At 26.2% G+C, this 27,525-nt stretch overlaps 3 protein-coding genes across 6 annotated transcripts in view; 2 read left to right on the top strand and 1 right to left on the bottom strand.

Annotated features, from left to right (window-relative positions):
• Nucleotides 1-4,844, top strand: part of LOC114132429 (uncharacterized) — a 127,464-nt gene extending 122,620 nt beyond the window's left edge. For all 4 annotated transcript variants that reach the window (XR_003593051.2, XM_027997893.2, XM_027997890.2 and 1 more), the window contains one exon: nt 4,596-4,844. Coding sequence is in view for 3 of the 4 variants with exons in the window: in XM_027997893.2 (XP_027853694.1) it covers nt 4,596-4,708 (113 nt within the window). In the remaining variant the exon portion in view is untranslated. The remainder of the gene's footprint in view (nt 1-4,595) is intronic.
• Nucleotides 4,845-17,811: 12,967 nt separating this feature from the next.
• Nucleotides 17,812-22,594, top strand: LOC114132433 (serine/threonine-protein kinase grp). The gene is made up of 10 exons (XM_027997896.2): nt 17,812-18,061; nt 18,266-18,381; nt 18,827-19,050; nt 19,117-19,181; nt 19,249-19,374; nt 19,628-19,760; nt 20,998-21,201; nt 21,424-21,638; nt 21,706-21,837; nt 21,902-22,594. Exons 2-10 carry the CDS (start codon nt 18,317-18,319, stop codon nt 22,109-22,111), a joined length of 1,374 nt encoding a protein of 457 aa, XP_027853697.2. The 5' UTR covers nt 17,812-18,061; nt 18,266-18,316; the 3' UTR covers nt 22,112-22,594.
• LOC114132435 (docking protein 1) lies at nt 22,583-27,262 on the bottom strand. The gene is made up of 3 exons (XM_027997897.2): nt 25,779-27,262; nt 25,449-25,700; nt 22,583-25,088 (listed from the first exon to the last, which is right to left on the bottom strand). The coding sequence occupies exons 1-3, from the start codon at nt 25,827-25,829 to the stop codon at nt 24,606-24,608; spliced, it is 786 nt and encodes a 261-aa protein (XP_027853698.1). The 5' UTR covers nt 25,830-27,262; the 3' UTR covers nt 22,583-24,605.
• Nucleotides 27,263-27,525: the final 263 nt, after the last annotated feature.

The following is a 27,525-nucleotide window of genomic DNA, read 5'->3' as shown; positions in this document are numbered from 1 at the left end:
TTTTTGAGAATATTCATCTTAACATACATTTTTAAGTAATAACTAATTATTTAAAACATTTTTGAAAAAAAAAATTACATGTTTATTATTTTTTAGTTTTTTACTCTTTTAACTGATAACGCATATATTACATATTTAAAATTAAAATAATATAAATAATAAATATACATATTAAATAAACAGACTTGAATATACTGACTCAGAATAATTTAACGACGAAGTCTACGTCTGTTGTAAAATAACACTTCAAATGTTAGTAAATTTTTAGTCAATGAATAGTCACTTTAATAGAGATAAAAATTGTATTTATTAAACTGAGGCAAATCATAACGATAGCCCGACAAGTCACTAATAATCATAAACTTGACTGGTCTATAAGTCAAATCATGTCTAAAATATAATGATCTCTACGTCGTAGTTCACTTGGCGTAATTCTTAAATAACGTGTTCATTGTAAACAACTAACAAGGAAAATTATTGCGAAAGTTAAATGTTAGTAGGTTAAAACTAGTGTACAAATATTATTACTTCAAAATAACAAAATAATAAAAATAAGTAATAAAAAAAAAGTAACTGCATCGACCCAACAGCCCAAAGTAAAAGCTATAAAATAGTATAAGGAAGTAAATAGATTCCAGATTACTACATAATGAATCAAAATTGTGTAGAGTAACACTACACTGCTCATCAAAACTTTAAATATTAATAATTATATTTTTTTAAATTGTGTTCTTTTTTAACACTTAAAGTCCTGTAGAATAATATTTTTTTGAATTAATGAGGTATCTTACGTCAAATGCCTCTTTTAGTGTGTATATATATAAATATCTTTTAATTTGTTTTCAAATCCGTATTAATAGTATTATTTTTAACAGACCATTATTCTTCATCCCAGATGTAATATATAACTACAAACAACTAATCATGAGATAATGAATATAATAAATGTCCACTATATATTAATAATACGCAGTTTATGTTACATATTTCAAGATGTTTAAGTAATTTAAATAAATATAATCGATCAAGTGAATTAAAAATTTAGATTAACAAATTAAGTTAATAGTAAATTATTATTCATAAAATAACTTTTGTTCAAATACGAATATTCCACAGTGATCCCAATAAAGTTTGCGTGTGCGGTGCAGATATAATATTATTTTAAATTATTTTTTTTCTAAAAATGGTTACTATGTTTGCCATTTTAGCCCATAACCAAAAGACGATGTAACCACTGATGTTCTCGTCAATTCGTCGTCGTATAGATATTACAGACACCGTCAAGTGCTAACAGATATTGCAAATTATATCGATGGTTAGAATCAGATATTGACGTACATACCAGCAGGTATAGACTGCTAGTATATCAGCTGGTATTGACAGGAATCGACGAATAACGGTTAAAACAGTGGACACTGCCTGTATACAGTGTATAAGTATATTATTATTCTGAAAATATTTCGATTTTAACCCACTTCGCCAAGTACGTTTTATACTAATGATGAATTGATGTCATCAATTCAGGAGAACCCTGACACCATGTACACAATATTTACATGCATCGCGCTGTGACAGGATTACGGACAATTTACCGTGACAAATGAATGAAGGTGATTTATCATTATTTTACACGGAAAATTATGCATGCGAAGACTGACTTAACGTATGGGTGTATTTATTTTAACAACAAACCAGTGCCCCAGTCTCGATGCGATAAATTGCTTAGTATGTATTACACCTAAATCTATTTTTTATTCATACGTGATTTTGTACGCACGAGTTTGCACAAAGTGGAGTGATGGTCACTACTCACGATGAGTAGAGAAAAAAAGAACCGCATTTTAGATTCTTCCAGTACAAACATGCCAGACTTATATTTCATATTACAGCTCTATATATAATATTATCTAACCGAGTTTTGACGCGTAGTCGTAGTTTTTAGATCCCACAGCGCGTATATTTTTATATCGAACTTTCGATACGATATTGCTATATGACCCGCAATGTTGTATCCTACACGAAATTATATCATTACTGTGTCTGTGTATGATACTTTAAATCTGATATATTTCGATTTTTTTTTTTTCAATCGTTTTTATAGTAGACTGCAGTTTAACCCAACCTACATTCATGTAGGTACTATATATCAATTATTTACAATAAAATATAAGTATAGGTAATCCGAATTTTTATTTCATGCGAAACCTTTACGCTTTAATTATTATTAATGATATAATTTATTATTACCGTTTATATAAACTTCTTATTTATTATATTATGCACCTAAGCCATTAATTTTACGATATCATGAAAACAACTGTGCCCGTACTGCGATAATAAACTTTATTTAGATACGTTTTATTTGATTACAATATTTGTAAAACCACGCATGGGTATTAAATGAACGAAAAAACAAAATGTAATAACAACACAGACGGTGTCTCGATAACCCCATACATATGTTCATAGTTAAATTGTCAGATCGTCCTGGTAATAAAATCTGCGTTTTCTACTGTACATAACTTATAACTAGGGCTAGGGTTTATTTGCGACAATATGTTTTTTTTTGCAACATATGATTATTGCTTTTGTCAGTAATGTTTACGAATCACCTCACGGTGATGTAAATGGTGATGTTTTTATTGTGCATATTTTTGCATATTTTAGAAAAAATGAATATTATTGCACATTTCGACAATAAAAACACGAAAAATGCACGTTTTATTGTATATTTCATTACTAAACGTTTTTATGTCATGTGACGTCGAACGGAGTTTTAGTAAAATATGTAAGAAAATATTAAAATCTAACAGAAGATCATTCAGCTTTGAAACCTTTGAACGCCATGCAATTGTTTCGTGTAATACATTTGAATAGGTAACGTAGTTAATAGTTGAGAAAAATATTTTATTAATTTTAAAACATGTTAATTTTTTTTAATGTATATCTCATATATTTTCATATTAATTACATATTTTTGTATATTTTTAATAAGTCAAATGCATTAATTTTACAATTTTTTATTGCATATAAATCCTAGTCCTACTTATAGCATATTATTAGGAAATCATAACCGAATGTTATATCCCCGTCTTACAAATGTTTGACAAATACTAACCAATTTTGTGTATTTTAAACTTTTTCTTATTAATATAATGAATTGACCTATTAACGAACTTAAGCTAAGAATATAATCCGTGGGTTCATGTAAGATTTTCACAATATTTCAATATTTTATGTTGTGAAAACTTTCAAAATTTCAAAATTTTACATAGGTATACACTATAATGTAAATGTAACACCTTTAAATGTGATAATAAGTTAATTCACTATAATATTAAATCTAACGATACTAAATTGGTTCTGCTGAACGAAAATTGTCTGTGTTGTAATCTTTTACGAGATACTTCTGTAAGACGGCGTGACAACTGACACATGCGGGTGTGACCTCTTTGCTCAAAAACATACCTTGTAGAAAAAAACTATCATGTCCCGTAGAATAATTCGATTTTGATAAAAACTTTTTACTTTATTTATTTACTTGTTTATTTTTGATAAGAGAAAGACTTTTTACAGAGTGAATTGAACTTTGATTTTCAAAACTCTATTTTAAATCCTTATAGAATAAAATATATAACGTGTCTATTTTTCAAAAGTTTTCGTTTTAATATTATTTTAGCTTTAGCGACACAACCAAGAATCAAAGTAAAATATACTCTATAGGAAGTCTCCTACTCCTCAAAAAAAAATTATTAAATTTTGATCACTACGCTAGGTGAGATGTCAAAGTTTTTAAAATGTATAGATATTGACTAAAAAATCACAGATTTTTTTTTGGGCTTACCATTTATATATATATACCAGCCCACCTACAACATATTCATAAATACCAGGGGACTCGTGTCCAACAATACACAAAAAAATGACCAATAACATGAAAAAACATGAAAAATTTAAATAATAACCAACACAACAATAAATATTTATATACATTATATTGTACATTATTACATTATATATTAATTATATATATTTAAATATTTATATATAATTTTCAAGGTCGTATTTAGTAAGTAATCATTAGAGTGAGTGGTTTTAACGTATAAGAAATAATATTTATATACCACCGATATGTAATTGCGACTACTATTTATAAGTATTTAAAGGTTTCACAAAAAATTATGTCGATATTAGGTACTATAGTATTATTATTTAACGTATATACTAAACTAAGATAAGAGATCTAAAAAGTATTTAAATTCTTTACCCATAGGCCATAGAAATTTACTTAAAAGTCGGTCATCCAACTTTTCAAAAAAAAATTATCTTTCAATTCCGTTTTCATCGCCAATACTTAAAAGTTCTTAGTTTTTTTACATTTTAAAATCAAATTAAAAAAAAAATATAGGAAAATTTTAAAAGTGGGTTAATCGACTTCAAGTAAATTTCATGACCGATTTAAAACTGTTTTCATTTTTTAGATTTCTTATTGCATCATTAGTTTTACGGTACAAAATGAAAAATACTATCAAATCCTCCCCTTAATATATATAAACTAAAATACGAGTGATGAATAATATTAACGTTTATTTCAGAATTATCGAGTCAACAGCTGCTAATCGCTGACAACCGGCCAAGCCATTTACAAGCCGAACTGCTGCAGATATCCACACAAGATTGTTCAAAAAAGTTTACAATAGATCTTTAGACTTGATTCAGGAGTACATTTTTAAGCGGTGTCACACATCCAATATAGCCTTATTATATAATTTAATATACAATATTATACATTATGTAATATTTTCTTTGATAATATAAAACTTTTATTGTGTGACAAAACATTATTTTAAGTGTACTATTATCATACTAATGTTATTATAATATGTCATTTGTAAATTTGTTTGACCAATTTCATATAATTAAAATAATAATTATAATAATGAGTATTAAAATGCTGTTGTTACAAATCTATCTATGACCGGTGTCGTATCAACACAAACGTCAAACACCACAGTATTAGTATAAACATATAATAAAAGCTTTCTGCAATACGAAGCTGCAAATAAAACGATAGATCATACTGCGATTTAAATATAATCTAACCGGACAAAAAATTATATTTAAGAGCCAGCCTTTATTTTGTGTTTTTTATTATTACTAGATAGTATATATATTATATTATACGCCACCCACAGCGAAGAAAAAACTACAATTTATTATGAGATGTCCGAAAAACGTATTCCCGACAGCGATGTACCTAATTTGCATAACCTAAACGCCGGTTGATCAATAAGGTCAGTTTTATATTGAATAAATGATTATTTTAATATTATTCCAATATTATGCAATTATTTGACAGAAATAAAATTACCTTTTAAAGAAAAAAGGCTCTCTTATATTTTATCTTTACATGTGTACTGTATTATTATATGTTTATTGTTAAATTTAAAACAAAATTAATTGTTCTTGTTAATTTTACGAGATCAAATATAATGATTTGATTAAACCACAAAAAGATAATCCATTTTATGTATCGGAATTTCAAAACTCAATGATATATCTTCCGATATTTTACTGACACTAGTCATGCTACACGTACGACCACTGTAGTACTGTCGTGTTCAATAGGAAGTTCAGGCTTTAATGGACATAATAATATTATTGATACGTTTTTCAGGAATTACTTTTCAAAATGCATTCACTTTATTCATTATTTTCACAAATAGTATTTTGATTTAAAAAAAAAAAATAAGAAAAAATGTTTTGCTTTAGTGTAAAAATATGATCGGACATTTCTACATTTTCTAGTACTTATACATATATAATTCTGTTTACCATAAGTGTCATTATTTCATTCAACTTGTGTATTAATAAATTGTTTGAATATGATTAATTGTTAAACCGTTGTCTATTTTTGAAGTGAAAACTTCTCATAAATGTCGCATGCGCAAAGGCCGTGTGCTGTGTGCTTTTTAACCGTCAGGGCGGGTCTGTGGCCAAGTCAGTGGCCGTCGAGTGTTGACCCGGTACCGTGTTCTGTTCCTGACTCGGCCGACCGTCGATAACCTGACCGTGGTCGGTCGGGCGGCCAGCCAAGTCAGGAACAGAACGAGGGGCCAGAGCAACACTCGACGGCCACTGACACGGCGACAAGGGAGCTACGACGATAAAATGCTGTGGACGGGGCTGGGAGAGCAGCGGTGACGAATGCCGCCGGCAACCAACGTGATCGCCGCCGTGCGGCCACGCGCAATATCCAATCACAGCGCCGCAGCGTGCGAAACCAAGCTTATAAAATACGAGTGCGAAGCACAAAATCTTTCAGTTTTTATTTGAATATTATTGGAGGAAAATTGTTTAATCGTAGAATCACTGTGCAGTACAATAGTGAGTACTATATATATAAATATACTTACTAATATTTTAAGATACGAGTAAAAAAAAAAAAAAACAGAAAATCATTTTAAATCCTCGTATTCATTTTGGCGTTTGAAAACTTTTTTATTATTTTTATTTTATTTTTAAAGGCTAATATTTAACCCCTCTGTAATGAAATCACGCAATTAGTATTTCACAGTGGCTTGAACGTATTCTTACTACCTTGATAACAGAATTCTAGTTGATCAATCATATTTTTATCGTGCATCTTGGAATTAAAAATTTTATAAAATCGAATAATTATTTAACATTAATGTGTTGAAGTTAAACAAGTTTGGTTATTAACGCAAAATATTATAGTTTATTTATTTATATAAAATCAAAATACCACTCGCTCACTGATCGCTCGCTGTATCTCAAAAACTACTCAACATACAAACTTAAAATTTGGAATAGTGGTAAAAAAAACACATACATCATTGTAACATCAATACATTCATCACTTTGTTCAGAAGCTAACAAGTTATGCTGTATACAGACACACAAAATAAACACAAAATAAACATACATATTATAATTATTGCTCGGAGTGTCAATAAATGCAAAACCAGATTGATGTTGATAATTTAAATTCAAACATTATGAAATTTCAAATTTTAATAATAAAAGTTCTAAGTTTCATTTCTATCGGCAGTCCCTGTAAATATCAATATATATATTTTTTTTTCTTGTAATATTCCTGTTCTGGAGTGGTAGGTTCGAGTATTGGATTTTACGACATAGCGTCACATATTTTCTTTAATAGACTTTTTTGATATTTTATTTTTGATATTTATTCTTTGTGAAGACCTCACTGAACTTATACATTTAATCAAAATTATAGGTATTATCAAAATCAAAAAATTTACTTTTTAATCTTTATATTCTTACCGGAAATATTTTAATATTTCCTAAATACCTAATGTGATCAGTTTAAATTTCAATAAATAAGTTTAAGTAAAAAATTATTTCATAATATAAACTATTACTAAAAACACAAGTCCTTTAGTTTTATAGCACTGTATTTTTTTTGCACATATGTTGACATCAAAAAACGAGCGTAGGTAAAAAAAATATGAAGAATCCTATATCAAATGCTGCACATGCCAAATTAAAATTAAATATCTTATGAATTTTAAACTACAAAATAATACACTTTTCAAACTTTTTGACGATTTATTAATAAATTTTTGCGTATTTAAATATATTTTTATATTTTATTTTCGTGGTTTTGTAAACATTCTAATTTTAAATGGTAATAAAAAACTGATTGTTTGAAAATGTTTTAAACGAATGTAATCTGCTGTTAGATTATAACACAATTTTATAAGCCATTGGGGTCTCTTTTTATTATTAATTTTCAGTGAGAAAGATCGACTGAATTTTCTAGAATCTTAATAAACACACTTAGGTAAGTAAATTAATTTCATCATTTATTTACCTAAGTATAATAGGTATAATAACTGTAATACTAATGCTGAATTGCATGAAAAATTGATTAATTTAATCTTGATGGTTTATTAAAATTTAATATGACACTAAATCATATTTAAAACATTCACTGCGAGTCTGCGAATGATGCTAAATAGCGTCTATTAACGTAGTTTGTATGATACGCTGAATGACGCCATTTGGCATCATCTATTTTATTATTATTCACTAAATTTGGTCAAAATTATATTATTAAACTATTGGTTTTTTTTTATTGAGTATTAATTCATATATGAGTACTAATCATTTTTTGATATTTTAATTTTTCAGTTTTTTAAGATTTTTTTTAAAAACCAAATTTGTTTAGCGCCATATCATACTCAAATATGATACACAGCTACGCGTTAAGGGATCATTCGTAAAAGTAGAATATTATCCATACGCATCGTATGATATAACTTTGGTGATTTTATTTGTATAGATAAGTAAATATTCATACGTTCATATTGCTATATAATGTTGATCATACTATGATGAAACCATACAATTAGCTACGTTAGAACATGCATTAACATAACTTCTTTTTGTTTTCAGAGTTTCTCTGTGTGGAATGGCAATTTTATTTGAGTAAGGTTTTCATAATTAGGATGTTGCTTTAAAAAAAAACCTATTAGACAAAAATTATTACAGGTATCCTATAGTATCTTACTAATGATAATACTTTAAAAACGAATAATTAATATTTTATACAAATCTTACTTACTCTTTGATGAAGTATTTTTTGTTTTTACTTTTCATTTTAAGTTTAGCAAAAATAATTCTTGTTTTTAATACATTTAATTTGTTGATTTCTTCTTCTTAGTTGACTATAATTAATTCATCTCAACTTTCTTTTGGTATATATTGGAACCAAGAGCGCGCCCAGAATTTTTGTTTGGGGGGGGCTTAATAATTTTTCTTTTTTCCTTACACACAAGTAAACCTTATCGCGTAATATTTAACTATTATGCATATATATGTGTATCTAACATAATAATAAAATTTGAAAATAAAATATTATCATTTATCATTGTTATACTATATATTTGCTATAATAGGTAATGTGTAATTTAATGAAAAAAAATTTTTTTTGAGGGGGGGACTTTTTGATAGTGGGAAATTTTGTTTTGCATCCCCAACACAATATTCATTCAAGGAATAAAATACCATTATCAGTAAATCCAATGCAAAGAAATAATCTGTCAACATTTTATAATATTTTTTGTAAGTCTTAATAACATTTTATTTTTAAACAATAAACTGTTTTTTTATATACATAGATTTGTATATAAATACTATTGTCCTATACCTAAATATATAATTTTAGTAAATAATATTTTTCCTTGAGAAGTACGAATCCTCTACATGATTTTATGAATCTATCTAATGAAACTGTAAAGACTTCTTTATGCAGAATTTGTATATTATATACAATAATTGTACATAACATACAAAGAATTATTTTTTTCTATGGTCTATTAAATATCTTGATTACTAGAAGAATGTTATGTTAATATTTTAAGTGAAGATAATTATATCAGTGCACTACACTTCGATATTAATTATATAAACAAATAAATAACTTGTGACAAATTCAATATTACTGAAAGAGTTGTTTACAAATTAATAATTACAAACGACAACTTCAATCAGACTCCAGTATTAAAAACTGAGGCAGTCTCTGCAATTGTTTAAGGTATCAATACAATTTTTAACTAAAGCAATAAAAAAGGATCAGTATCAACTCAAAATGGATGATTCCAAAATAAATAAAATGTTGAAAATATTAAATTACATTTATTTAATATTAGAAACCATTTAATAGACCATAAAAAAAGTTATTTATACTATATAACATGCAAATTTTGCATAAAGAAATATTTATAGTTCCTTTTTCTAGAAATTGTGGTTTTGATACCGGTGATTTTTTTATTGCTTTAGTTAAATATTTTGAGACCCCCCCCCAAAAAAAAAAAAAAACCTGCCTCAGTTTTTAATATTGGAGTTGTCATTTATAATTATTAATTTTTTATAAGAACTCTTTCAGTAATATAGAATTTATCATAGGTTATCTATTCATTTGATTATATAATTATTAATTAGCATCAAAATGAAGTGCAATGATATAAATCCATTTCACTCATAAAGTATTGGAATATTACAAATATTTTTGTTTTAAGTATCTAGAAACAAAGTATAAATTTCGTATATTTAGTAGGTACTACTTAATTTTAATATTTTAACATTAATTACAGTAGTAATTCATATATTATCATATTTTTTAATTAAAAAAGTTAAATACCCTACATTTAAATTTGTACTATAACTGTACAGAAATCAGTATTTTTATTGTACTACAATATTATTGCTTATTGTATATTTAAATGAAATACATTTTTTATGAAATAAATTTTTTCGAGAAATGAAAATTGTTACTTTTAATTTATGATTTTTTATATACAATTATCATAATATGCTTATTCTTAAATTATTGTATTATAATGATTTAACTATACATTAATTTATTAGTTAGCTTGGCAATGTATAAAATGACATAAAAATGACTGTAGTAATAATAATAATAATACTAATAAGAGGAAAAAAATACTTTTTTTATCTTAATTAGCTATATAAATAATGGATTATAAACCAAATAAATAGTATTTATTTGGTAACTACTATACCTAATAAAAAGCAGACATTTTTTTTTTTACTTTGAGGTCAAGTTTTATTTATTAAGAATAATAAAAAAAAATGCAATTCAAACCTTTGGTGCATGAAACAAAAGTATGCTACTTCTTATTTTTTATTTTAATATTCTTAAGATTTGTGGTACCATACCCAGTTTTGTATCCCGGAATAAAGTATTTATTTGGAATGTTTGTAATCGGTATTTAACAACAGTATAATATTTAGTCTAATTAAAATTAATAATAAGCAATAAATAACGTTTTGTAGGTACCACCACTATAAACAAATCATTATAAATAATATATATGATTATTTAGGCGTCGCTACACACCAATAAGCGGTGTACGGCACAGTTTTGACATCTGCTAAACTAGGGCTTCTGATTATTGCCGACCAACACTCACTACCCGTTACCGTGATTGCGATCAAACTACCGACAAAACCGTTGAACAGTTTTTTTGTGTTTCGACCGTGGCACCTTATCGTCGTCAATGTGCACCGTATTAATAGGTACAATTTGTATGGTGCTTTACAGTCACCGTCAACCTCATATAGCCGTCGCCGTACGTTTTTTATAAAAATAATTTATTTTCTTTTTTATATATACCTATACAATATTTTTATAACCTTTTTTTTCAGTTATCTGTTTATTATACGTATAATTATTCCCCTTTGCTGACCAGCACTGCTTTGTGCCCACGCACCATACAGTATAATCATGACAAACAAAATTGCTGTTTTTATTTATTCATTTTTTTATACAATCTAATCCATATTATATATAGTCCATACTTCAATCGACTAACCAAAACAATCATTTTTAGTTTTTTTAATTTATAACTTTAAACTTAAAACACAAGATATAAACAACAAAACGTACAACGTTAAAAACCCACGATATCGTATAGGTACCTAAGTAATATTTCAACGTTAACGCGTTGTTCAGAAACGTATATAGACATTAATTATAGTTCATAATTGAATGATCAGAAATTCTCAATTATAGTTCAGATTTTATTTAATCTCTATTAAATTAGATAATATGGAAACTCTGCAAATCGATCCGAGAATCAAATGCATAATAACTAAACTGAATAGTATAACGATTTAACTACCTAGCTTATAGTCTATTATAATAGTACTGCTATACTTTTGTTTTAAACATACAACCAGTGGCGCAATCTAGATATCCTAACATAACCGTTAAGGGGAAGGGGGTGCATCACAGTATACAACATAAAGTTTGTTTGCGGGGTTTTGATCGTATAAATAAATATTTAAGTAAATATTTTAACTATAAATATTTAAGGTTAATTATTATATTTTGTTCGATGCTGAAAAACATACGCTTGATGATGATTTATTAGTGATCGTTATTAACGATAGTTCTGATGAGGACACGTCATATAACTATATAAGGCTTTCCATTCAGAACAAAATATTAATTGTGTTGGTGATATTGATGTTTTGACAAAAAAAAACTCGCAAAAAACAAAAGCGCAAGGTGGACGGAGTATATTTACTTAAATATAATATATATTAATCACTCTCTTATAGTTGATACTTATTTATTATTTTACAATTAAATTCTATTTATAAATTTCTACCATTCAATTAAATTATTATGTTTTTAATTACTTCTTATTTTATTCAATTTTTATTCACTTATTATTATATCATTAAAAATTATAAAATATATTTATAATATATTTTTACCAAATATACCTTTTTGGTAGTCAATTACTTACGTAGGTACCTACGTAAGATTGTATGTTGTGTAAGGTTCAAAACGTTCAAATCAATATTCATCATTTTATTTTTATGATTAAAGTGACTATAAGATACCTAGTATAACTTTCATGAGTGTAGAAAATCTAGTTTAGATACAATATAATTACTTTTCAATAGTATACCTTTTTCAGTTTTGAAAACCAATAAAAGTAAAAACATCATCTTACATATTTTGTAAAATAACTTTTTTTTTGTTCATTTAAGTATAATACAGTGAAATTTCCATGTAACGAAATCTCTCCAGAAGAACAAAAAAAAATCGTATTATTATACTATTATAGAGGAATTTGTTAAATAGAATTAATAACACATGATTAACAATGAAGATCATATGGTTCTCAAAAATAATTAACGGAATAGGCCTGTGTCTGTCCAAATAAATTGTCGTATAGCATAAATTATAAAATAACACAATATTATAAATAAAATTAATGCATTTTAATAATAAAGAATAACACTTAAAATTATGTTAAAAAACACAAGTATAAACTAAACATTTGAGATTAATGTTGGACGACAAGTTAATTTTCCTTTTATGCAGTACCTATCTTTTTTTTTCAATTTTTCTTTATTTACAATCTAGAAAAATTTAATTTATAAATTATTTGATTATACGTATTCTAGTGCATCTTCAGAACACGCTCTTATAACAAATAGATCAAGTTTTTATTTACCATTTATTGCCAGCCCGAAAACAGTATTTAATATTTGCTATTACAATTAAATAATAATATGAATGAAGCTGATTACCTAGTCGAGAATAATTATTATTTTTTAATTTAATAAGCTCTATTGATGTTCTATTATTATCATTTTTTTTCTTTATGACTATTATAATATAGAATCTTACGGTAAAATATTTTTTTTGTTTTTTAATACTCCGCCATAAGTACTAAAATACTACGATTAATACCCAAAACCATTTCCATGGATAAATTACGAAAGAGCTGGTTAGTAAATCCTCTAAAAAATAAATAAATAAGACTATTAAGAAAAATTTCTAAATAATCCTACCCCTTATTAATCAAATATTCGTAATAATTACTATTGATTTTCATTGAATTACGATTGCATACATCCTGTGTTAATATATCAATTGATTTTATGTATTTTGTAATTTGAAGGAATGGCAAACAGGATAATTTGTATAAGTGGTTCAAAAGTTAAGTTCATACAAACGAGTACAGATGATCAAGGTTGAAGATGTCTCTTCTGCAGTAAAGGCCTTTAATACGTTAAAAACAATTTGTATAATAATATTTATATTTTGCACTATCATTTATTTTCTTATAAAAATTTATTGATTGTTTATATGTAACCAGATTCATTTTAATCATAATTATTATCATTTGGACTATGATTAGCTTCGTTGTAATTATTACTGAACGTTGTTAACTAATTAACTGAAATGCTGAAGATTATAAAATTAATAATTAACATCATGAGAAAATATAATATTGTGTTTTATAGTTATTCTTTTTTATTTTAATTATTTCTCATTAGCAATTACTATATACGATTGAATTAACAATAATTCCTAAATAAAACAATAGTTCATCTAATGCAACATAATGAGCATTATTTATATTGATTTTTTTACTATTCAAAATATTATCTCTAATCTTGCTTCATTAATCTGTACAACACTTTTGTAAAAATAAAAATAACGTTATTTATAATTATTAATTTTAATAACTTTGTATTTATTTTTATGTGTTTATGTATAGCCATTATAACAATGTAAAGGGTATTATTCTAAATGCATGCGTTCTACCTATTCATTTTTTACTGTATCATATATTATGTTCTATTATATATATTTATACTTTTATATTATTTTTATTAATTTGAAATTTGATTTGGACATTGATTGAGTAACGATAACTGTGATACTTTTGTCTTTTATATGTGCTGCATTGTAGAACTATAACGAAAGTATGATTACATCAAACATATTAATATATATAATAAATTGGATTAGCCTGATCATCTCTTATACGACCTGGGTTAGTTGAAGTTCTCAACTTTGATTGGCTGATAACCTTAGTGAAGCAATATATATTATTTTTCATTCCACTCTCATTATCAATTTTTTTATTTGAAATATTTTGATTTGAATATTTTTATTTGAAATGGAAATGTATAGGAAAGTACCTATATATTTATCTCTTTCTGAAATACTGCGAAATACTAAACACATTAATTTTAAATTTTTTATTATAAAAACTACCATATACTAATTATAATAAAATAGAATATTAGTGAGATTTAAAAAAAAAGTCTTGTAATTGTGTTTCGAGATATAACAATTCTTTCTACCGGTCAGGTTCATATGACAAAGCAGTGTTTAAAATAATGGCAAACTTAACCACAATCTGTTTACCTCTGTTCAATGATTTTATTAAAATAAAAAAATTCGAAATACACTACTGCGAGCTCAATAAACTCAATATCAGCTACGTGCTGCTGAAGGTGGTTATGTTAATTTATAATAAGCGATACACAATATAGCAGTATAATACTATAATTGTATCTGTGTTATATTTTTAACTCAGAAAAGCTGTAACCGCCCTATTTTTTCAAATAGAAAAAAATATTACCTAAACGATATCGATATATCGGTAATATGATATGCCAAGTGCAACTACAATGGTATAATTAATATTGAAATTATCCAATAGAAATCCAAATATCAAAATTAAAATTCTACGTTTTTCCGCTGAATGTTTTAACTTTTTCATGTTTGTTTTTTTTTTTAATTGTGTGGTTTTTAAAGCGAATTCTTAGTTGATTACTGATGAATAAATAAAATCAGTATTAATTTTTAGGGGATGATGAGTCTTGAGATTTTATTAAACTATAACTCAATTTTATTACGATAAAATGTATGACTACTACAAGAATACTGTGTATAATATAATATATTATATTACTTTAGTGTAATATACACTCAACGTATGATTAAATAATTTATAATGGTAACATGGCACCACATTTTTTTTTAATTTTTACTGTACAAAATGTATTATACAAATAAACATTTTCAAATACTGTGTACCATATTGAAAGGTTTTAAAATCATTATAATAAAATTTATTTTTAACTTTTAATTTAAAAATAATTTCGGTAGTGTTTCTGTTTACTTTACAAATAAAATGTTAGGATTAGGTAGTGCAGAATTGACATGTTTCTGAAATCTTCTGCTAGATTCTGAACAGGGTAATGAATGTATTGATTCAACAATGATGTGTATGGGTGTGTATTTTTTTGTGTCCGTAGCCTGTAAACACCATAACTATCGAAATCATGCGTCAGTTTAAAACTTCAAGGATGGCTTCCAATGGCAAATTGAATATTATTTGTTGCATTATAAAGGTCATAAATTAAAATTTTTAATTTAAAGTTTTCAAAAAATCAGGAAAAACCACAAAAAACAGGAATTTTTACGCAAAATCAGTTTTTGATGAAAACGATAACATAATAGTAACTCAAAAACAAATCACTGAAAGTACTCAAAATTGTCATCAAATGTTTATATTAGTGTTATCTATTTACAGTTAAATGTTCATAATATTATGGTTTTTTTTTTATGTATTTATAGACAACTGAAATTTTCGATTTTTCTAAGTATTTAAAACGTTGATAAGATTTTTTTGAAAATTTAATACAGAGTAAGTTCTTCGTGAGTCGATCTTATAGTGATTCAAAAATTATTAAAATACATAGGCACAATATTTTTATAAGCGTTTAAATTTCAAATATTAACTAAATTCATCAAAATCATGAATATTTGCAAATTATTTTGCAGATAAAAATTTATAAAAAATGTTGTACGAGTAGTTAAGAGTGGAAAATGTAATACAAGATTTTCTATAAGTTTGGCTTACAATAATTACAAAAGAAGTTGAGCGTTGGCCAATCAAAAGAATTTTATCCAAAGTTTAAATTTATACGAGATCAAAATTCAAGCGTAAAATAACCATTTAATACTATTAAATAGTTTTAGATTTTTGTTATAGTTAAAAATTACTAGTCATGGAAATTGGAATTATATACCAGTTGTTTAAACTAGAATTTTCTGTACATGATTTAATTTTGAGGTATTCAGATCATTAAATTATAAACCGCCTTTTTCACCTGCACCCACTGGAAAATCATCTCCGTTCAGAATCATTTTTCGTGTACAATGATACCTATCATTAAATTCAAAGTTAACACATGCAACCAGACAGAATTCACGTGTAAATACTAATACAGATCTTTTCACCTTTCTCTTAGAAACATCTGATCCTAAAATAACATCACTGAGAACCAAGTTTAAAAAATCTCCGACAACATTATCACCAGAAGTTATCTTTTTATTGAACATTGAAAAATAAGTTAATAGATCCGATAGTCTAGTGTTATCGAAATTCGAAAGTGAATCTTTAAGTGACTGATTCCGAATGATTTTTTTTTGTTTAATGTATCTTACTTAATAATATTATATTTACCTATATTTTAATACATTAATTTTGTTAATTTTTTCACTAAGTAGGTAAATTTTGGTCAACTAAAACTCGTATTTGCATTTTTTTTTTTTTTTTTTAATTACCTATTTAGTGTGGACTAAAATAATAATTTTTGTATAATTGAAGTTTAGCTACCAAGCGTTCTTGATTTTTTTTTTTTTTGTTGGAAATATATATTGTGTTTCAACGAATTAAAAACGATGGTATCAAATAAAAAACTAACCTAATCTCTCTTCGCCTATCGGCCACTGTCGCCAGAATCGATGGCCTGTTAAAGTCATAGATAATAAAGAATTATCTATGGTTAAAGTAATATAAGTATATTACTCTATTCTAGTTATTCTTAGTTCTACTATACTATATTATCCTTCGCCTACCAGCTTCGGTTGCCAGACTGAAATCCTCCGCGTGGCGTTAAAGTAGTGTTTCTCACGTACCTACATAAAAACGTAAAATCGCAATCTTTAGAAGTATACAACTTTTAAAACAACTATTTGCGCAAATTTGTTTTGGGACCATCATTCTTAACTCGTTGAAATACATTTGTTTATAAAAACATATATTACAAAAAAAAAAAACAAGAAAATTGCTCGATAGCTAAACTGCAATTGTTCCATAATATTATATTTACCTATATTCCATTCATAATTTGTGACTTGTGTTGATTTTATTATTATAATAATTAGGTATACTAATATACCTATATTACGAGCGGCTAGAACTACCTACCTAAAATAGTATTCCTCACACTGTGTATCGGCTACATCAAAGATTCGTAGACACCTTGAATCACAAAAGAGAATCTTTGGATTATTTACAAAGTCCTTGGATTATCATATATCGATAGTTTATAATTTTCGATTGTACGAATGGCGAAATGACAAAATTAACCTCAAAAATTAAACTTTTGAAAAACAAACGAGTTAACGTTAACGGAATTTGCTATACTGCATTACTGCAGTATATAGTGTATACGGTGTATAGAACTGCAGTATATTGTACTCACTATTTACTTATTACTTGAATAGTAATTACTTTATAGTTGTTACTGTTTACATTTCTTTTTATCCATTAAACACTTTTTTGACAATTTAGAATTTGAATTTCAAACTTCGGCTATCGAGTGTCATTATCTAAACCACGTTAACGTAGAACCAAGGATAAGTGGAATAATCCAAGTAGTGAGTTATACCATTATTATTCAACTGTATTACTATATAAACAAAAATTATGATGATTTTTCAATATTTGTGTCTTATTATAAAAATAATAATACAACAATCACGTTTACTTAACATATCATGATTCTTATACATTGTAATAGATTTGATATTACTATATTAGATACCTACCTTAATACCTATTTCATTGTATTTATTTTACAGACAAAAAAGTAGTTTGAAGGCTTGCTCAATATTATTAACTCAAAATTACAAATGAGTTCTGAATTTGTTGAAGGATGGAGAATCGCTCAAACTTTAGGCGAAGGAACATTTGGCGAGTATGTTTAGATTATATTATTATACTGAATCCAATACATGTATAAGAATTTAAAGTGTTCATTTTCTTGGGTTAAAATACAGTTATTCATTATTTTATTTTAATATAACTAGTGTGCTTTCATTAATTTCAGTAAAAATCCCTTGTACATTTTCATCTATATTGGTTCTAATTGTTTCAATTTTATTTAAATGTTTTTACTTAGACTAAAGTTATTTATGATTCCCAATTCCATGTTTTTTGGGGATAGAATACATTATTCCTTAGTATTTTTAAAAATATAAATGTAATTAAATGAAAATCAATATTAAATTTATGATATAATATTTTTTTCTTTTTCTCTGTATTTCATTAAATAAGTTCTGTTTCTGTATTAGGTATATTACTATACCTATAATATATTTAAAATATAATTTATACTTAATTTGTATGTGCTTATGTTTTAGAGTAAAACTTTTGATAAACCAAAATACAAATGGCACTGTAGCTATGAAAATAATTGATCTAAAAAATTTTCCTGATGCACTGATGATGGTAAAAAAAGAAGCAGCCATACATTCCCGTTTGAAGCATTCAAGTATTATTAAATATTTTGGACATCGTCATAGCAAAGATAATTATTTTATATTCTTAGAATATGCATCTGGAGGTGAACTATTTGATCGAATTGGTAAGTTAATTAGGATTTATATTTTTTATTTTAAGTAATAACTTATAATTGTTGTTTGTAACTTAGAACCAGACATTGGAATGCCTCACTCTGAAGCCAAGAAGTTTTTTAAAGAGTTGCTTGCTGGAGTTGTATGTTTTCTATTTTTCTATAAAGTTTTTGTCCAAACATATTAATAATATGTACAATATTTTCTAGGAATATTTACATAATAATGGTATTGCTCATAGAGATTTGAAACCAGAAAATTTATTGTTGGATGAACATGGAAATTTAAAAATAAGTGATTTTGGATTAGCAACTTTATTTTTATGTGGTGGGAAAGTAGGTAATTTTTTTTTTATGTATGATTTTTGTAATGTGATATAGCTAATATAATTTTAACATATTATTATGATTAAATTATGTATGTATTAATAATAATTTTTAATTTATCTGATAGAGCCAATAGTTAAATGTTCTAAAAAAACAATTTAGATAATTTTCACATTTAAAAAATCATTCATGATAACATTTTTTTTTTTTTTTTTTTAAACCCATTAAAATATTTTAACATATGTTAATCTTATTTAAATAGAGGCGTAAACTTGAAAAAAGATGTGGAACACGACCGTATTTAGCTCCCGAAGTTTTGTCAGAGTTACCTTATCAAGCTGAACCTTCTGATATTTGGTCATGTGGTATTATACTAGTTTCTATGCTTGCTGGAGGTAATTATTTTGAATAAACTAATGATAAAAACTATCTATTAGTAATAAATTACTTAATATATTATATTCACTATTAAACTGGTAATTCATTAATGTGTCATTGTTGATCTCTTTGGTACTTTAGCTGTAGGTATATTTTAAACAGACGCCCTAAAGCTTCTGTACCAAAGTTATTGGTAATTGATACTGCATCAATATATTTTACGCTATAATTATTTTATTTTTAATAATAATTTTAATTAAAATATTAATAGTACAGTGTGTTCTACATAGAACAATAAATCATTCAGATTAACTTTCATTAAATTAGGTGATACTAATATAAAATATATTATAAATATAGTTCCTACATTTTTTTTTTCAAAAGTTAAAAGTTAAAAATTTGTTGTTAGTTTTAAAATTGTATTGTTGAAAAGAGTAAAAATATCTAGTACTAAACTCTATCCCAAGCGAATGCATTGCCATATCCCAACCATAATGTGTCCGATTCTATGTTCCTCCCCCTGTTTTGTCTATTTCCCCCATTTCTTAAACCTATCCATAATAGTTAGTTATGTACAGTATGTAATATGTATATATGAGGGGAATTGTCTCTTGGGCTGGTCCCTGCCAGTCTGCAAACACGAAACGGTAATTTCTTAAGCCAGAATATAGTTTACTTTGTTAACAGAACCTCTTGGTGACAATAATCAATTTTTTTCTATTTCTAAATTCTAACATAATTTCCCCATCATCAAATGTCTACAAAGTGATAAGTCCACCTACCACTGTCATCTTGCCTTACCTATCCTTGTGAAGAAATACTCTTAAATTGAGTTAAATAAGGTTTATTTGTCATTACTATTGATTTCAATAATACATTTTTAAAAAAATCCTTAAAATATAATATTTATTATTCAGTATTCTTTATTTTTACTAAAATTCTAAAGTATAATTAATTGTTTTGTATCTCAGTTAGAACATGCTGTAATTCTAAATTTAATTTTTATTTAACAATCTTTTGATTAAATCTTTAACTTCAGGCAAAATTAATGTCTTATTAAATATATATTTTATAGATATTAAAATATTCTAGTTATCTAATTTGTTAACAATAGTTCTTAAAATTATTTTTTCATTCTAAATATAGATTAAGAAATGTTTAAAATTTAGGTATAAGTGTCAACTAAATAAAATTAATTTAATATACACATATAAATGTATCAATAAAATAAATTATGAACTTTTATGAATTTAGAGTTACCTTGGGAAATGCCATCAGCTGATGATGAAGATTATAAATTATGGAAGACTACTGATTATGCTAATCATTCACCATGGTGCAAATTAGATACTTTAGCATTGTCTCTTGTAAGAAAAATATTAATACCAACACCATCCAAAAGATATGATATACCAAAAATTCAAGCTCATCATTGGTTCATTAAGTCAAAAACAAGTGGTACATTTTTATTTTATGAAGTTAATAACTCACAACAGAATCTAATACACATTCAGGTACCAAGTGATTTCTGAGTATATAAACAAACATCAGTAATCTCTGGGTATCTTATCTCTGTGTTAGATTAATAATTATTATTTTTTCAATAGTATTTTATATAAATTAAAAATATTCATTAATATTAATATTTTATTGTAATGCAATGATGTGGTGTTTATTTAGATAACAAGAAAGTGGGCATTTCTGTTTTATCTGATAGAGGATTTGATGATGCACGTCCTTGTTATTCTCAACCCGCTCCAGCAGCCGTTCCATTTTCTGTATCTATTCCACCTAATGAATCTGATATACATTCATTTACTCAGCCTACTCAGGTTGAAGATTTGTTGTTATCTTCACAAATTCAGACATCACAAACAGTGTCAACCACGTTAAACGTAATTATATCATTTAAAATTCAAAAAGAAAAAAATAATAATTGTATTTTTAACTACTATCTTCTAGAATTCTATTCAGAAATTAGTCAAAAGAATGACTAGATTTATTGTTTGTTTATCATCTGATGAAGCATTGGCTACTTTGTCACAGTTTCTTGATGATTTGGGTTATACATGTAAAATCAATACTTCTGGTTTGGTAAGTTACCTATTAAAATAGATTTTGAAATTTATAGACATAAAAATATTTTATTTGACTCTAGGTTACAATTACCACTGCTGATCAGCGTTTAGTGTTTAAATCGAATGTGATTCCAATGAACCATCAGACACTAATGGACTTCAGACTGTCAAGAGGTTGTGGCTTAGAATTTAAAAGACATTTTGTTGCCATTAAAAATGCAATGGCAAAATTTATATACAAAGGTCCAATGATGTGGCCAGTTGCTATGGCCACTAATACAGTACCATGAGCCATAAATATGTACTATATTTAATTTTATATAGAAGATGATCAAGACTGATGTATAAAAGATAAATTATTAATTTATATTATTTTTGTATTAAGTAGATTAGTCTATGTAAAAGTACATTGGTTAAAAAGAATGTGTATGTAACAATTCAGATTTATTCTATTTTTTCAATTTCATATTTTATATGGTAAGCTTAAAGTGATTAATTATGCTAACTATAATAGAACAAGTTGAAACAACATACATGTTCAGTGTGTTATAACACTTTGTTTATTTTACAATTGACAGGGCGATTGCCTTAAAAATTTATTTTATTTTATACATTACTCTATAAACAATTGTCACAATCGCAGTTTTGGCTACAACTGTGGTCATATCTTAGGGACAACTTTGTAAACTTATAAATATTTTTATTTATTTTTGTGTATTCTTTCAAAAATTTATAGAATTGAGAATCAATAAATACTACGGTTTTAATTATTACTTTTTTATTAATCAATTGTTTTTATTTTTAAAAAAAAAAATTCATAATCAAATGATGAATAAAAAAAAAATACATTGCATTTTTATGTGATAGTACTAAAAAATCTAAACAACACTTCAATAGATAGTATTATTTTTAATGTGAATAAAAATAGTATTCATTTAATTTGTTGAATTGAAATCTGTTAATTAAATTTACTACAATGTAATGTGAACCAGTGTCCCAGATTCCAGCTAACTGATAAATAAATCAAATGAAGTTGAAACCAAAAACAAGAAGCCATAACACTAGGTTGCATACTCTTGGCAAAATAATTGTGTAATATTTAACATGCAATGTAACTAAAGTCAGTGTATAATGAGTTATTAATTATGAGTAAGTACACTATTTTTTTATAATACTATGCTAAAACAGCTTTTCAATTAACTTTAAGCCAGCGCATTATAAGACAATTACTTGAAATACAATATGATAGACTAAATCCATATTATAACAAACCAATTATTCAGAGTTCAGTAAGTTATACAAATGACAATTAGACTTTAAACTAGTATCTAAGCATTTACTGTTTGACAATAATCTTTTGATCAGACTATAATTAGATATAGGTCTGCCGTTGATCAAATATAAACAGATTTCCAACAAGAATGAAATGAGATAATAATAATGTTCAGGATTTATAATTTAAAATCATGAATAAGTTTTATTGTTTTAGTATGGTAATTAATAAGTCTTAATAAAAAAGAATCAAGTGGTTTAGATTCTGTGAAAAAAATATATATTACGGTCTACAGACAAAATATATTTAATTGTCCTTGTAATAATATTTACAAGATATTAGTACCTAACTGATAACTATAAGTATAGTTATAGTATAGTATTAAAGACTACATAATTGATAAGAATACTAATTATTTATAAATTTACAAAAACGAGTTAACATGTTAAACTTAATATATGGATTATAAATATTTGATTTATAAAAAGTTAAAAAATAAATACTTTTCACTAATACGAACTATGAGTACTAATTAGTATGAGTCATAATATAATCATAGTTCCTGATTAAAAATATTTATAATCATCTCTTATAAATCTATAATAATCAATAACAACTAATGAATAATATGGCATTTAATCATGAATGATGACTAATCTACCAAATCAGTTTTTTTTTCATATTACACAATCAGTTTTTTAATTATATCATGTAAATATGCAATAACATTAATTCTATGGTATTAATTGTGTATTGTAAAAAACTACATTTTTTATAAATTATTATTTGAAATATTTGAAATATTCAAATTGTTTTCTTATTACAAATTAAATAGATACCTACACATTTTATTTGACATATAATATTATATATTTTTGACACTATAATTTTATAACAATATTTATGGTTAAAAATACTAATTCAATATTCAATAAACAATGTTTTAACAAAGAAAAATATTCAGTCTGAACAACCTTGAGGAATGCGTATGGCACAAAATAATAGACTGAGACAAATAATGTTAACATTTGTACAAATTATTTGACAAATCAGTTTATAATGAACAGATCGTAGACTACTAAAATAATATAACAGTAGTTATTTTGAGTATATGACAAAATGTATAAATATTAGTAACTTAAAAAAAAAAAAAAACTGTGTTATTGAAAACAACACATCACATTAGCTTTGGCATTATTATTAAATAAATACACTGTAAACATTAACAGCCGATAATGTTATTAGGAATTATTATATTCCTTGTGATTTTAAAATATAAACTTTATTTATCTTAACACAACTAAACACTAATTTTGTTCTAGACATATCTCTCTAAAAAAAAAGCACTGAGCAATATAAATGCAGAAAGAAAAATTATTTAACACGAATCAAAAAATATACTTAGACAAATAAACGAGTGATTAAAGATCATCATAAATATTCTGGTGCAACAAATCTGGTTGGATACATTTATAAGCAGTCTCCAAATTGTGTTGATTCTAATAATATTATTAAGGATTGCTCATTGTAGAATCATGTCTAGTTTTCCTGATCCCAGCATCTTCACTACCTCTAAGCATTTTTTGACTTAAATGCATTGTTTGATTGAAATCAATTGCTGTATAACTCGGTATATCTGTAGGGGAAGTAGGCAGTGATTCGCTCTTCCTTTTAGGCGTGCAAACAGCTATTTCAACTTCTGTGTACGTGGGAGTATCTTTAGGTAACTCAAAAGGATCATTAAATAAATCATCTTCTTCTTCATTGTCATTCAGCATGTTCACATAAGAACTTCTTGGTAAAAATGCAGTATCTGGGTCTAGCATGAGATCTGGAGGTTGGATGATATTGTTCAACTCGCTACTAAACCTTAGTCCATTGAAACTAAATTCATCATAAACTTTTTCAATTGTATGTGTACTTGTGCATGACTGACTGGAATAATTACGTACTTCAGAAGTTATATCTTTAACTACATCTGCTCCACTCTCAATCTAAAATACATAACTTTTTCTTAATTTAAAAAAAAAACAGATTGATATAACATAAACATTTTGGTATTTAAGATATTTATGAGAGCGGTGCCTCATTAGGTTATCTTTATCAAAAGACGTCTTTAAACCTCATTATTCACTTTTATAATAAAATACATTTATTATATTAATGACAATTAAGTTTTATTATAAATAATTTATTTTCACGTTGTGCATTTAATAATGTATTTTTTCTCTTAATTTCATTTATAATCAAAATGTATTTTTGATTATTGGGATGTAAATGAGTAATAGTTTATATAACCTAGGTACTTAATATTTAATAATAATAATAATATAGAAAATGTTTTAAAATTATACCTGTAATTTATCTTTGACAGCATTAAAAATATTTTTTGCGTCTTTACTTCTGAATGCAAATATGCCTTGGCCAAAAGGAGACGAGCGGCCGGCCTCAAAGCAAAACATGAAATCTTCATATCCATAACGTCGAATCGTGCTTAACGGCCAAATAATGGACGGTTCTCCACTTTTATGCAATATAAGATTGCAAGTGGCGACTTCCATTTGGCCATGGTATTTCTCTTTGCCATTGTCATCTATATTTATAACCTATGACCATTAAGCAAGTTAATAATTTATATTTTATATTCGTAAATTAATCATTAAGACTGATTTCGCTATACTTACTTTGAAGAAAAACGGTGGTAAAGTTTTTCTGCTGCTGTAAACACAGCCCATTGTAACAATCACATAGCTTGGGTAACACAATTTTTAAACAAAACCTATTAGGTATTTACTAATTACAAGTTTATTGATTGGAAATAAAAAGAACGAAATAAATAATTAACAGGCAATTAGCAAGTTGTTGCTCGTTGGAAGTAAACTGCAGTAGGTATGCACTAGAGCGTAGTTTAATCTATGATGTAGACCTGTAGACTACTTAGGCAGAACTTTTATTAATTATAGTTTAATAGTTATTATTTACAAGCTTAAGTGGTCAGTGATTGCCGACGGGATCAGTTCTTCACCTGATAAGAATTATAACTGATAAGCATGATCAAATGGGCGAAACTCGAAACTCTGATCACACTCCTGGCCACGATTTAAGATATATCTTAAAGTATCTTAAGGTATATCTTAAATCGTGCTCCTGGCCATTGCACCCACTGAGATTTTTTAATCAACAAAAAAAAAATCATTCTAATATTTTGCAAATAATTAGTTATTTTCTTTTTAAGTTTTTAGTTACATATTTTTATCATTGTAAACATAGATATCTATTTTATTATTGTGTTTTATTAAATTACGGCGGTCATTAATGCCCCATTTATTACATTACCCATTGCACAATTTTTTGATCGTCGTTATTTTACCAAAATGTTATTGCGAAAACTGACAGGGTAAGCCCAGGTTAGGTTTGCCAATTTTCTGCTAGCGCCTCTGAGTACCATATGTTAAATAATGTTATAGCTGATGAAATTTTCATCTACTCTGTGTTCTAACGTTTTCACTGTCCAATCTGGAAAACCTCAAGACGCACTAGCCCATTAACATGATATTTTGATAATCGTGGAAAAAAAATATAATATTTTAACTACGCGATTGGGCAATAATGTATAATGTAAAATTATCATTAGTCGCCATTAAAATGGCAATTACATTTGTACCTTCGTATGTTCAATGTCCCCAAAAATATCGTTTTTTCCCTTGCGCATGCCTATTGCCTAAGGGTACACTTCGTTATTAAATAAAGACAATAATGAATTACGTGAATAAGTCTTTAATGAACGGGTTTAATGAATTGTATTCCATGATAAATCATGTCAAGTTTGAAAAGGTACTAAAAACGATTTTATGCGTAAGCGGTTTTGTCAGCCGCTATATTTTTATACGTTATATTATATATTAGTAATTTTTTGACGATTGAATAAAAATTAAGACTTATTAGCATTGATTATATACACTATATTATATAATCAATGTTATTAGTTACTTTGATTAATATATAGTAACTAATTTCCGTAAGAAAAACACCTAGGTATGACTGTATGAGTTATGAAGAGCAATTCATCCCTCAATTTTCGAGTTTTAAGTCGAACATAATCAACATTGGTTTTAGAGAAAAAACTAGGGAATTGAACATTTAAACACCTATTTTAAAACTGATAAAAATGTGTTTCAAAATATTTAGAAAATTATAATTTTAATAATAGATTACCCAAAATAATTTTTCAATTTTAGATTTTAGATTCTAAACTTTGGAGATGGTTTCCGATGGCAAAGTGAATATCCTTGGTGCATTATAGAGGTAAAAGCTTTTTCCAACAGTTTTCAAAAAAATCGAGAAAAACAACAAAAAAAGTGACGGAAAACGGGAATTTTACGCAAAACCAGCTTTCGACCAAATCAACTTTTTTATATGGTTGTAACTCAA

The sequence above is a fragment of the Aphis gossypii genome, chromosome 1 (assembly GCF_020184175.1).
Source record: "Aphis gossypii isolate Hap1 chromosome 1, ASM2018417v2, whole genome shotgun sequence".
Classification (NCBI taxonomy): Eukaryota; Metazoa; Arthropoda; class Insecta; order Hemiptera; family Aphididae; genus Aphis; species Aphis gossypii.
The sequence above is the reverse complement of the archived record's forward strand: the minus strand, read 5'-3'. Positions and strand labels throughout refer to the sequence as shown.

Excerpts from the sequence above, each read along its gene's own strand:
- LOC114132433 (XM_027997896.2), top strand. The coding sequence starts at position 18,317 with ATGAGTTCTGAATTTGTTGAAGGATGGAGAATCGCTCAAACTTTAGGC. Across the intron at positions 21,202-21,423 it reads CATTAAGTCAAAAACAAGTG|ATAACAAGAAAGTGGGCATT; the intron begins GTACATTTTTAT and ends GTGTTTATTTAG. Across the intron at positions 21,838-21,901 it reads AAATCAATACTTCTGGTTTG|GTTACAATTACCACTGCTGA; the intron begins GTAAGTTACCTA and ends ATTTGACTCTAG.
- LOC114132435 (XM_027997897.2), bottom strand. The coding sequence starts at position 25,829 with ATGGGCTGTGTTTACAGCAGCAGAAAAACTTTACCACCGTTTTTCTTC. Across the intron at positions 25,701-25,778 it reads TACCACCGTTTTTCTTCAAA|GTTATAAATATAGATGACAA; the intron begins GTAAGTATAGCG and ends TAATGGTCATAG. Across the intron at positions 25,089-25,448 it reads CTGTCAAAGATAAATTACAG|ATTGAGAGTGGAGCAGATGT; the intron begins GTATAATTTTAA and ends TATGTATTTTAG.